The sequence below is a fragment of the Coturnix japonica genome, chromosome 4 (assembly GCF_054131305.1).
Source record: "Coturnix japonica strain WE chromosome 4, WE-NBRP24, whole genome shotgun sequence".
Lineage (NCBI taxonomy): Eukaryota > Metazoa > Chordata > Aves > Galliformes > Phasianidae > Coturnix > Coturnix japonica.
The window spans coordinates 10,616,033-10,628,271 of NC_140666.1; the positions used below are offsets into that span (position 1 = coordinate 10,616,033).

General features: G+C 41.9%; 1 protein-coding gene across 1 annotated transcript in view; it reads right to left on the minus strand.

Annotated features, from left to right (window-relative positions):
* Positions 1–2: 2 nt before the first annotated feature.
* The window catches only part of TAF1 (TATA-box binding protein associated factor 1), a 38,643-nt gene continuing 26,406 nt past the window's right edge, over positions 3–12,239 (minus strand). Inside the window, 16 exon segments of the mRNA XM_085546028.1 lie at positions 3–572; positions 1,143–1,320; positions 1,821–1,971; positions 2,249–2,347; positions 5,986–6,102; positions 6,185–6,252; positions 6,700–6,784; positions 6,860–6,952; positions 7,697–7,819; positions 8,205–8,272; positions 8,961–9,138; positions 9,810–9,908; positions 10,104–10,212; positions 10,391–10,602; positions 10,758–10,923; positions 11,957–12,164. Of these exon segments, the coding sequence (XP_085402154.1) occupies positions 356–572; positions 1,143–1,320; positions 1,821–1,971; positions 2,249–2,347; positions 5,986–6,102; positions 6,185–6,252; positions 6,700–6,784; positions 6,860–6,952; positions 7,697–7,819; positions 8,205–8,272; positions 8,961–9,138; positions 9,810–9,908; positions 10,104–10,212; positions 10,391–10,602; positions 10,758–10,923; positions 11,957–12,164 (2,171 nt within the window). The 3' untranslated portion in view covers positions 3–355.

Genomic DNA, 12,239 nt, shown 5'->3' on the forward strand with positions numbered 1-12,239 from the left:
GCTATCATACAAAGCGCACGGTGCTTTATTCCGAGCAGCCTTCCTCTTCCCCAGACGGATCCAACAGAAACGATTTGACATCTGTTAAAATGAAGAACTAACAGTCTTCAGTGGGATTCCAGAGACAATAAAGGCCACCCCCCCACTGCGCACCGTGCCCTCAGTCTCGTGTTTTACAGCTGATTCAAACAATATTCACATCATATGCAACGCTGTATGAGCAGGCTGCTCCTCGTTAGCACAGTGTTAACGCAGCACCAGCGCTGCTCCTCGGATCCATGTGGGCCATCAGAAAGCACAGAGCTGAGAGCAGCTCATGCAGCAGTCAGTGCAGGGACAAGGAGCGCTCAGGAGGTCATTCATCCGAGTCCAGGTCACTGTCCCCTGCAATGGAGTGGAAATCCTCGCTGTCCTCCTCGTCCTCAGACAGGTGCACCTGGCTCAACACGCTCGGTCCACAACGCTGCTCTTCTTCTTCTTCCTCCTCCTCGGAGATCTCATACCCCCCGATGCTGCTGAAGCTCGTATCCCTTGTGTTGGACTTCGGGTCTGGCTCTTCGTAGCTGCCGTAACTAGGAAAAACAAACAAGTATGCTCATATTCTGTCACAGTGAGCTCCTGTAAAAGGTCCTTGAGATCCTTGAGGAACAACTCGGAACCACTGTGCGCTTCCATGCTGTCAGCTGTGTAAAGCAAAAACCCAGCTCTCCTGAACCAACACACTGCCAGCACCTTTGCTCTGTCCTGGATGTACTCAGGGCAGGAAAAGCAACTGATTGCTTCTATCTGCCTCCTTCACTGCAGATAGAAAGGCAGACGGTGCAACAACCACCATCAGAGCACAGCCCATCCACACAGCCAGTTGCTGAGGCACTGGGCTGGGCAGACCATTCACCCCACCCAGCACAGCCCCTCTTACAGGGAGGTTTTCATCACCTCTGCTTGGGCAGAATTTGCCTGTACAACTTGTTTAGGCAGACAGTAGCAGTACTGAGTACCCACGTTTCAAGTTAATCAGCCAAATCATCTTTAACTTCAAAGTCAGCTTCATTTCTGAGATGATCTATTACAAGCTGTATTTGTATTGCCTTCAGAAACCACTATGCAAAGGGAAATTAATTTAACTTACAAGGATACCTTACCTGATATTACTGTCCTCCATAACCTGAGATGTCTCCCCACCGTCGCCCTCATAAGACATCATGCTCTCTTCATTGTCCATGCCCATCCGTGTGTTCTCTTGAAGAACGTGAGGCTGTTTAGGTCTCACTGCATTGGTCTCCACATCTGAATCGCTACCACTCTCACTGAGCTGGATAGCTGTGTAATAAGCCAACATTTGATCATAAATCAGCTGTTTTGTTCTGTCAGGTACACACACAGGACTTTCTTTAAAGGATATGACACTGACTTAAGTGACATATACAAAGCAGTATGTGGAAAACACACTATAAATGATACCTGGGAGGTCATACCACTGACTGAATACCCAGTTCTGATGTTCACAAACAACCTTATCACTCCTACTACTCGAAAGGCCTTATTTGTCAACCCTGAATAACTTTCCACCATTGCCCCTTCATAAGTTACAGAAGCTATCTCCAAAAACTAACACATGTTTTGAAGCATGACAACCTCCATAGTGGAACAGGGGAAAAAAACAGAAAAACCTTTGGACTCCTTTCCCAGAACTCAGTAACACTGTCCACAGTACTTTGTAACAAAGTAAACATCTTGCTTTCTCTAAACTCCACCCAATTTTGTTTTCCATCTTGCCTTTCAGTTCTATTCAACCTTTTTATATAAAAAGAGAAACATACATGAGAAAGGATTATCGCCTTCTTCATCACTCCCATCATCATCATCCTCTCCATCCGACATGAGCAGATCTTCATAGAGGACACTGGCCTGGGGCTGCTGGGTTGATCCTTCTTCTTCATCAGCAAGGTCACCGTCTGCATCTTCAACTTCCTAGGGCGTACAGAATAGGGACGCTGAGATCAAACATCACAGAACCCATTGCCATTTCCAGCACATGAATATCATTCAGAACACGGCTCGCTCAGAATTGTTCTCTCGCCGCACAATGCTGATATTTAAAGCTACATTTAAATGTCTAGCTTTGTTATCAAAACTGCCATCCTTCAAGGTGCCGGATGCAGCAGACAACCCTTACGATGGAGAACTCTACCACAAGGATGCAAGTTAACATTCAGATCGTGGCTGGGATTTCTGTAAATATACTCACTGGGGCTGGAGTCTTAGGTTTCCCATCATCATCCTCATCAAACCCTTCAATATCTACATCAGAGTCTTCCTCGCCCAGCCTACCTCGCCCCTGGCGCATCTGAATGGGGAACACAAATAGCAATACCATTGAGGAAGGCACTACTGGGTGTGAGCCAAAGGCATGACAGACATCCCGACCACAGTGGTGGGCAGGGAAACGAGAGGAGGGAGGAGAAACAGTTTAAAATAACAATAAGAGCAAAGATCATTTCTCTTTATCCTACGATCAGGGAGCACACAGTCTCCACATACCTTTACTTGAATATGGTCATCTATGAAAAGGAAATCTCCAGCCTTAAAAGTGCCAGAGTTCTTTGTTTACCTTTTGTTTACTGAGACATTTATGGAAAACATCACCAGATCTAAAAAACTGAATGTTTTCACAGGATGTTTTCAAAGCAGACACAGCTTCCATCAAGTCTTGTCCTGCCCTCCTCTCCCATTCATCTCCCAGTCACCATGAGTACAAAGCAGAGAGAACATGCAGATTTTGTCCCAAAGGCCATAAACTGGAAGTCTACAGAAAACCTGAAGACTTACACAAATCTAGAAGAAGGCATTCCCAAAGCCACAGACAGCCAAACCAACAAATGGAATCATTTGTATTCAGCCTCTGTTGGTCTGGATTGTTCAATAGTTCCCCGTAGTCTTTCTGGTACCAGCTTCAAACCTGTGGCTCTCCTCACCTTCTTCCTCCTCCTGAGTATTTCTTTTCATGCTCCTATTACTTTATCTCCTTCTGCTAGCTCTTCTCCTCTAACACATTTTTATTGTTGCTGTTTAATACAGACTAAAGACTAAGAAAAATATCCATGGTTACTGTAACCAGTTCATTAATAACGATTTAACAGCTCTAAGGTGTCAGCGGTTTTGTGGATTTTTCTTTCTTTTACAATTGCACTGTATCCACAGTGGCAGCCATCTCTTCCTAGGCGTTCGTACAGCTTCTAATCATCACTGCATGCAAGCACAATAAGTTAATTATCATCCTTCAAAACTGTAGAGTACACTTCACCATGTCCCTATTCGGAACCTGCAAGAGATTGCGTATTAGCAGACTGCAGCTTGAGTCACCAGGTTTCTACTCTCAGAAGCAGTGAAGCAAATAAACATTTGCCCTTAGGCAAAGTCTTTTGCAGCTTTTGATTCTCTACTCTTTGATTTGCAGTACCGAAATTCCCAGTTCTCTTCATGTTTTTCTTCTTCCATCAGAGCAAATTGGACAGCCTTTGAAATGTGTTCCCTTCTCTGCCTGGGAAACCTGCTGATCTTTGTTACCTGTTTCCTGCCAAGGGATTACCTCCTTTTGGTGATTTGCTTACACAACCCATCTCTCAACCCACATGAGAAGATGGAGGATTCTGACCAGAGTTCCTTGCTTCTTTGTGTCCATAGCAGACAAACTGCTCTCACATTGACAGACTGAAGCACCAACTGGCACACGGAGGGAAGCGTTGGTATAACACAAATCAGATGGCCAAACTGTATGCAGAAACAGGAGATGTAACGTTCTCACACACTGAACTGACACAAGACACAAGAGGTGAGGCTGAGATTTTAGAACTAAAAAGCAAAATTTCTTGGGCACAGTGTTTATATTATTAAACACAGGCTCATCAAAATAAGGATTAATTCTTCAAAGAATTAACATGGTAAAACAGTGGCTCACAACTTCAGGTTTGAGGTTTACAAAATAGGCAGAACTACACAGCACAATTCTGCAGAGGCCAAAACTATAAATGGACTCCAAGAGGATTAGACAGATCTATAGAGAACAGGCCTCTCTGCAGCTCATCAGGCAATAGTCCGTGTGCAGCTCCAGCTGAAGGTCCCTGGGCTGCTAATTGCCTGAGACTTCACTGTAAGCATCACTATATGCTGGCATCCATTTACTCCTGGTCCCTGCCAGTCAGAAGACTCAGTTACATCAGCCCCTGGTTTGAGTTGGTATGGCCCTTTCCATGTATCTACAATGGAAGTGGTATAACCACTGACACTGCTATTGAAGTGGAAGAAAACTATTTTATCACATATGAAACCGTCAAGCTTTACCTTTCAATCAATTCGATGTCAATCACTGTCTCAAGAGTCCCCAAAACTAACACAAGAGAGATAAATGGAGGTTTGGATAAAGTGTTCTAAAAGCCTCTAGTTTGTATTTAAATAGCTTTTGAGGAGCTAATGAGGAACTACTAGGTTAGGATTTTGTGAAACACCGTTATAACAGTTTTAATATCATGATGTGCCTAGAAGTGTTAAGAGCAGAAGCAATACCACTTAAATTGGGCAAAACAGGCTCCCTAAGAATTTAAACAGACATATAACCTATAGACAGCTCTCTACTTGCTGCATTTGCTTTTTACATTCTGGAGTCCAATTCCTGAAGACACATATGGGGAGATAAGTATGAGTCACCATGACTGCATCTGAACTAAAGCCAAGCAACCATCAGCAGACCTGCCATCTGTGACAAGTTTGAGAGCGTAGGAAGTGGGAGTGCACCTTCAGCAGAGAAGCACAGGGGAAGGGTGGCCATCAGATGACAAGGTTGGGGGAGGAGCTTCCTCCAGCAAACAGAGAGGAAGAGCAGACAACTAATAAGCGATTTTCACTGCTCAGGCCTCATTTCTTCCATCAACTTGAAAAAATATATATATATCAGAATAGATAACACTGTCCTTGAGAAAGAAACCAGCAGATAGGAAAAGAATGATATTTTCGCCCTTCTTTCTCTGAAGTACTGGGATAGTCCTTGATTCCATCTAATCATGTTTGAAATGTTAAAGTACATTAAATATTCCCCTCAAAATATTTGCTACCCTGGCTCCAGCCCTATCATCTTTATTTATGCATTGCCCAAATTTAAAACTTGTTTTTCTTCTTAAAAATAATCTTAGCAGATGCACAAATTGTTCTTGAACATCAAGACCCTCTTTTCTGCTCTGATTTAACTACAGCTAAATACAACTTTCCAGATGAAATCACACCAGACATGCACAGAATAGAAAAATTAGTCATCTGCAGTTGGGAAGAACAACTGCAAAGAAAGCTTTGCTCTGTCTTCCCACACTGAGCATGCAACATTTAGATTCTCATCATTCGCTCTGGGTCTGTACAGAATAACTGACACATGCCGCTGTTTGCTAATACAACAGTCATGAAGAGTCAAAAGTGGTATTTCCATCAGAAGCAAAGCAGAAAAATGAAATCTCAGAGAATGCAGCAAGTACAGCCTGCTGACCATAGCAGGCACTCTTGGCTCACATCAGCCCCTTCGACAATAGCCTAACAGAACAGTTTTTCTGGCTTCGTCTCCAGCTACAGTACTGACATCTTTCCTTGCGTTCTCCTTACCTTTTCACTGCTTGCCTTAGGGTTTCTAACTGCACTATTTACAGGTTTTGAATTTGCAACCGACATTCAGTTGTACCTGACAACACATTGCTCATTTTAAAATCACATTTGCACGTTGCTGGGTAAATTGCCTTCTTTGTCTCAGGCGTCTCTTCCTCTAAAGCAGCATAACTGCTTCTAATGCTTATCCTTAAAAACAGCTGTAAGCACAACATCCAGCAAGACAGCCTACTAAAAGATAAACTGAAGACAGATTGAGAACAGTAAGAAAGAGGCACCTTTAGATCAAATATTCAGGAGTCTGAAACTTAAAAACACTGAAAACCTTGCTTGGACAATTACCTGTGGAGTGTAGGGACCTGGGGTCATAGGATCAAGACTTTCCAGATCTGCCTCCTCTAGTGCTGCTTCCTTAGCAGTTGAGATGTCTCTCTCAAGTTGAGTCAGGTGCTCATCGTACTAAGAACAAAGAAGCTTGCTAAGGTTGCAGAACAGAAAACTCAAAACATAGAAAAACATTGCAATAGACTTGTTTACATACCTCAGCTAGAGTTTGATAACAGATGTTTACGATCTCCTGGGCTGTTTTTGTGTACTGACTGTCTGGCCCTGTAGAAATAAACAAATCTCTTTATACATTCTTGCATTTGTTCACTATCAGCTGCTGAGACAGAAAGACTGGATTTGGTTACACAGCTCTTATGAGACAGGCCCCTAAATCCCACCGCTTTCTGATCTAAGGAGAAACAAAGTGGGGTTCACACTCAGCTAACAATGGGTGACCAGTTTATTCCAGCATCATTATCTGGAAGATAAAATGTTGTATCCCATCAGACTCAAGTAAACTCCCAGAAATAATTCAATACAACAGGGATGTGAAGTGTTACAAACAGTAAATAAGGCACCATGTGATAATGAAAATATCACTTTTCAAACATCTGCTTTCTCAGCGAGAAAACAAAGCAACAATTGAGTTTAGCCTTCATAGCAGAACAGTTGCCCAGTTGTATTCAATTAAGGACATAAGAAGACTGAAGCCTTATTTTCACCACCTACCGTTGTACTTAATGCTGTTAGCAAGGATGAGGTTAACATCATCCAGGAAAGTCTCCCTGTTCTGGTATTTGTGTTTGGAGATATTCTGCAAGAGATTGTTACCCATTGAGTAACCAAGTCTGAACACTCCTCAAGTGGTTGTTCAGATCAGGTTACAAACCTTGCAGATCGTCTCAAGATCCATTGGATTAGTGATGACCTTGTAATAATCAGGAACAAACTTCTTATTAACTGGGTGATGAAATGGCCAAGACTGAAAGAAAGAAAACAGATACAACTGCAGTGCCCAGCAAGAACAATCACTACAAGTACAGTAAACTTAGGTCTAATCTCATAGTGGGGCTACTATAACACATTGATTTTACAGCTCTGTGTGGTGTGAAGGCATAGAAATACTCTACAATGTTTTTCTAAACACCAGAAATGGTAAAATAATAATAATACTAATAATAATGGGATCAACAAAGTTTTAAAGGGGTCATGAGTCTGACCAGTACATGCTCCTGTTTCTTACACTTTCAGACACAGGTAGCCCGTTTTATTGGTTAAGCTTAAGGGTTTCAGTACAATACTACCTGAAGTTCATCAGAGAGAAACAAGATTGAGTTTGGTTTGCACCTGTAAACTGCATCTCTGAGATCTCCAAAAGCAAGCACTATAATCAGTAGGAGAAAAATATGTTTTACAGTGAAAATCCTTAATGAAGACCAACAATTTTCTACCAAAGAGAGGAAGACATTAGCATCATTAAGGATTAAGAGCAGCAGAATAAAGACAGGAGCAGAGTCTACACTTCTGGACCAATGCTCCAGTGAAAGGGGTCACTACAGAAGCATCTGCCAATCAGAAAAACACAAGCCAGTACCCTGACACTACACTTTTTTTCTTTCCACAGGCTTTAACAGCCACAAGACGTATATTACCCTGTGATACACAGCCACTGGAATACAATCTGCATGTTTGGCACATCGTGCTCATGCACACACACACTACGTACATCTGGAACCGCCATCATCTTTTGAGTGACAATGTTATCCAAAATGAAGGAAAAGGCCACTTGATCATCATCATCCAGGAGGGGATTGATTGCTTTTTCTAATCGAGCCAGTTTATCTTCTTTCTGCAACAAAAGTAAAGAAACTCAGTGGCTGACCATAGACTAATAACTGTTATTATCAGGATACTCTGTACCAAAGAAAGTCCCATTCCTTTTTTTCTTTATGAAGAATCTTGTAATTAAGAGAGAGAAATAACCCAGATAAAAGCACACACACAAGACAAAGTAACTAAAGTAACAAACAGGCATCTATTTTTTGAGAGAGGTTCCATTGTGAACTGTAGAAAATTGTAAAAATTCAAATACTCCTTACAAAAACTCAGAAAGTTCCCTTATTCTTCTCTCCTTAGTGAAGCCTTGTGTTTTACATAGCCATGACCTCTATCCTCAAGCACCCACAGCCATCCCTCCCCCTCCATTCTGATCCCAGCTCATTCACAAGACCCACCTCCTTCAGCTTTTCGTCACACAGATCCAGCATGGACTGAGATATCTGCGTCAGCGAGTGCTTTGGCCCTGCAAACACACAGTAAGAACAGTGAGATAACTCTGAAAATCAAACCCACTGCTCTAAATAATTTCACGATACACAAAAACAATTATTTGCAACAGAGCTATGAATAAAACCCAGCTCTTTAATTAAGATAAAATGAGGAGTAAGCTGTCAAAATAAGAAAGGAAGCAACAAAGGCACAAAACAAGCACATCCGTATCACCCTGACCACTGCACAGCTCAGAGAGAGATTCAATGCAGCTGGAAAATACTTAGCTGCCAAACGAGTGCTTTTTGGACAAAGATTTTTCTGTCAGCAGTCAGAGTACAGTTAACATACAGTTACTAAGTGAAAAGGCACTTTTTCCTAATAGCTGCATTACCTGCTTCAGAATCTATGCTTGTTATTTTTAATACGCAACCTTTCTGACCATTCCAAATAGGAAAAGAATTATTGCAACTAAGAAGCAAAACGTGTAAAATCATTACAATAAACTCTACCAGGAGCCACGTGTTCTAAGGCAGTAGCTCCAAAAGGTGTGCATGGTTCTCATTGGATAGATTTGATAGATCTTATTTGAAAGTCTCCGTGTATGCTTCACTAAAACATGTAACTGGGAAAAGAAGTTCCCATTAATTCCAAAAGCTCCACCCATCATAGAAGCACAAAGCACTAGCAACAGCAGTTACCCTGCGCTGTTAACAGCTTACCATTGTATGTGGCACTGTTCTTAACAATTAGCTCCAGGTGTTCTCTGAACTCCTCCCGGGAAGGATATTGACGCTTACGAACATTCTCACGCAAGGTCTGCAGATCCATAGGCCGAGTAATAATCTTGTAATAATCTTTGACAACCTTTGGATTTACTGGCGTGTGAAAGGGATACGTCTGAGGGCGAGAAGAAGGAATGCTATTAACATAGCAATAGTACTGTCAATCCAAATTTAATCTCCATAGGTACCAAAGTAGAACGTTTTTAAGCTATCGGTTCTTTAATTGCATCAAGGAAAACATGATAAGCTCAGCTCCATGGTGGCCAATTTTTTCTTCTACAAAATGTTCTTTAATATCATCATGAGAAGGATTCTCAGATAAAATTTTTGTTTATGCAAAACTGAAGTCCCTTCTATTCTTCTGTCAGCTGCCTTCACAGCAGGATAAATCAGCATGCGTCACAACAGCATGTCACAACAGAAGTTCTGAGGAAAAGATATTTCCCAAATCTTTCCAACTAACACAGGAAGGTAAGTCAAATAAATGATTCCTTCTGTGCTAGAACACCACCCACAACACTTTCCCAAGGCTCAAAAGGCTCACAAAGTAAACAACCCAGACAATCTATGCTGACAATGGTTTGCTCAAACAATGCTTGTAATGGAACAACGCAGAAAATAGGAATGAAAACAAGGAGTACTGGTTTGGACTCCCCATAGGCAGCACAGACAGTGCAGGGGGAGAGGTGGCATATTTGTCTGAAGTAAGGCTTGCATAATTCTGATGTATAATCCATTTTAACTGTGTTGCTCAAGAAGTTTTTTAGTCTGTTAGCTTAGACTTACATTAGGAAGATCCCTCATATCGTTGATGATGCCCTCCAAGATGGACGATAGCGTCACCATGGGATCTGTTCGACGTCGGTGGATGGATTTATGAGGACGCTTCAGAAAACAGAGGCAGAAAAGTTAAGGCAGCTCTAAAATGCAAAGTATGAATCTACAGAAGCCACAGCCAATTCAGTTTACTAATGTTCTGTGTCTGTGGTGCATGCTGAGGATGTGCAGAAGTAAAGGAACTGTCCAGCTGGTACAAACAGAAACAGACAATGCAATCAGCTCAGTAACGCCTTCACTCACATTCAGGTAGTCGCAGTGAACAGTTGTCCCTACTCGCCTCTTCTTCTTTGGAGGAAGCTGCTGCTTAGGAAACTTCAGGACCAGTGATTTCCTGCGAACCTCATCCGCACTAGTTAAAAACAGAACAGCATAAAACTTTCTCCTGTGATCCAAGCCCATTTGTCCCTTAGTACTGGCCATGGTCAATGACAGACACAATCAAAATGCAGTAGTAACAGCTTGTGTAAAGCCCTGTCATTTTATCCCTGTGATTAGTATGGACATGAGTATTCAACTTCTTTCCTTACCTCTCTATCAGTTGCTTTCCAAGGACAATTTTTGTTCCTTCTACTTTGATGAGTTCTTCATTATCATTGTGAATGACTGTTTTTTCCAGCTCTTCCTCCTGCTCTTCTGTCATTGCAACAGGATTAGAAGGTGGAGCATTTGTTTGGTAGTAAAGAGGGCAAAATTTGTTAGTCCTCATATGGCCAATTGCACCACACGCTCCACATTTTAGCTACAAAGATAACAGAAAGGTGACAGATCAGAATTCACACACAGAGTCCCAGTCTAGAGGCAGAGGATCATTAAAATCCCTTAGTCAGACCTTTTGTGCATCAAAGAACAGAACACTTCTCCAGTACCCCAAGATTGAAGTATGGATATGCTTACTTTCAGATCTGGACGTTCCTTTAATTTTTTGGGTTTCTTTTCTGGAGGGCCCTTGAGTTTCTCTTTTTCTTGGTTCCGTTTTAATCTCCGTAATTGCTCCTGGATTCTGCGTCTCTCCTTGCGCATCTCCTCACGGTGCTGTTCATCAAACAGAGCAAACTTGCGACTGAAGGAAGAGAAGAGAAAAAACTCACATCAAAATGTTCCCACTGCTCTTCTGTCAATACCACTTTCCTGGGATTTGAACCTCTACTACAGACCTGAAGAAGTCACAGTATGTAAGGCCAAGCTCTTTAGCTCCCAACACGACTGAGGTTATTTTTGAACTTGAGTTAAACAGTCTTCTAGCATAAACATACTATAAATAACATTAAGGTTATGAAATAAGCTGTTCATTTTGTTTATTAAATCATTATTCAATCCCTTTACACATTATATTACACTGTATGACTAAACGCTATTCCTTTCCCTCAGAAACAAACAATGGACAAAACTCCTAATATCCTCTGAATGGGCAGCTACAAAACCACCATTTCTCTGAGCAATTACAGTGTCAGGCATCTGCACTCACTTGTTTCCAATCATTGGTTTCTTGGAGTATCGTGCAGCTTTCACAAGCACCATTTCCAAACACTTCACAAAGAAAACTGCATTATTTCATGGGTTAGAGGACCAAAGCAGTTTAACCAAAACTGCATGACTTTAAATGCCAAAGAAATAGAATGCCCAGTGCCACTCCATGCAGCATTTTGAATGTCACGTATTGAAAGTGCAGAAAAAATGACTGGTGATACCTTGACTCTTTGGGAGCTTTTTGATGGGAGCCAAGGAAAAGGGTCTGCTATGCAGAGAAGTCAGATAGGTGCTATAAAACCAAACTAGACAAAGGAAAGAATGGTTTCACTGCAGCTTTCCAAACTTCTGTAGCCAGTAGAGAAATGCTTGGATCTTACCAGATCTATACTCCCTATTCCAATATCCCAAGCATCTGGAGCATCTGAGATTCAACCCTACTAAAGGAAAGTCTCCTTTGAAGCAGCCATCAGGCCCTTCCTTCGATAGCAATAAGCCAGTATTTCCAATTTAACTAAAATGCATTATATTTTTTGTAAATACAAACTATCTATGTGATACTTCCTACTCACGATACTATGAAATAGTCTACAGGGAAGGAAAAAAAAACACCCCATTGTTCTCACATGAACTCTTCATCCTTGGTAGTCCGTATGCGGCAGTAGGCATCGATGACAGAGGGCTTCCGCACTGTCTCACACCTCACATATTCCTTCCCATCCTCATCTCTAAACGTGCGATAGATCTTGAGGCGGCGGCCAGTGGCAGAGGAGTTAAGGCTGGTTACTGAGGCAGTGTCATCATCTTTGTGGGAGCTGGCAGAGGCTCCTGAAGCTAAAGTTACAAAGGAGGGTTTTATTTGCCATGAAAGAAATTACCTTTTCCCTATCAGCTACAGAAATGTCAGGA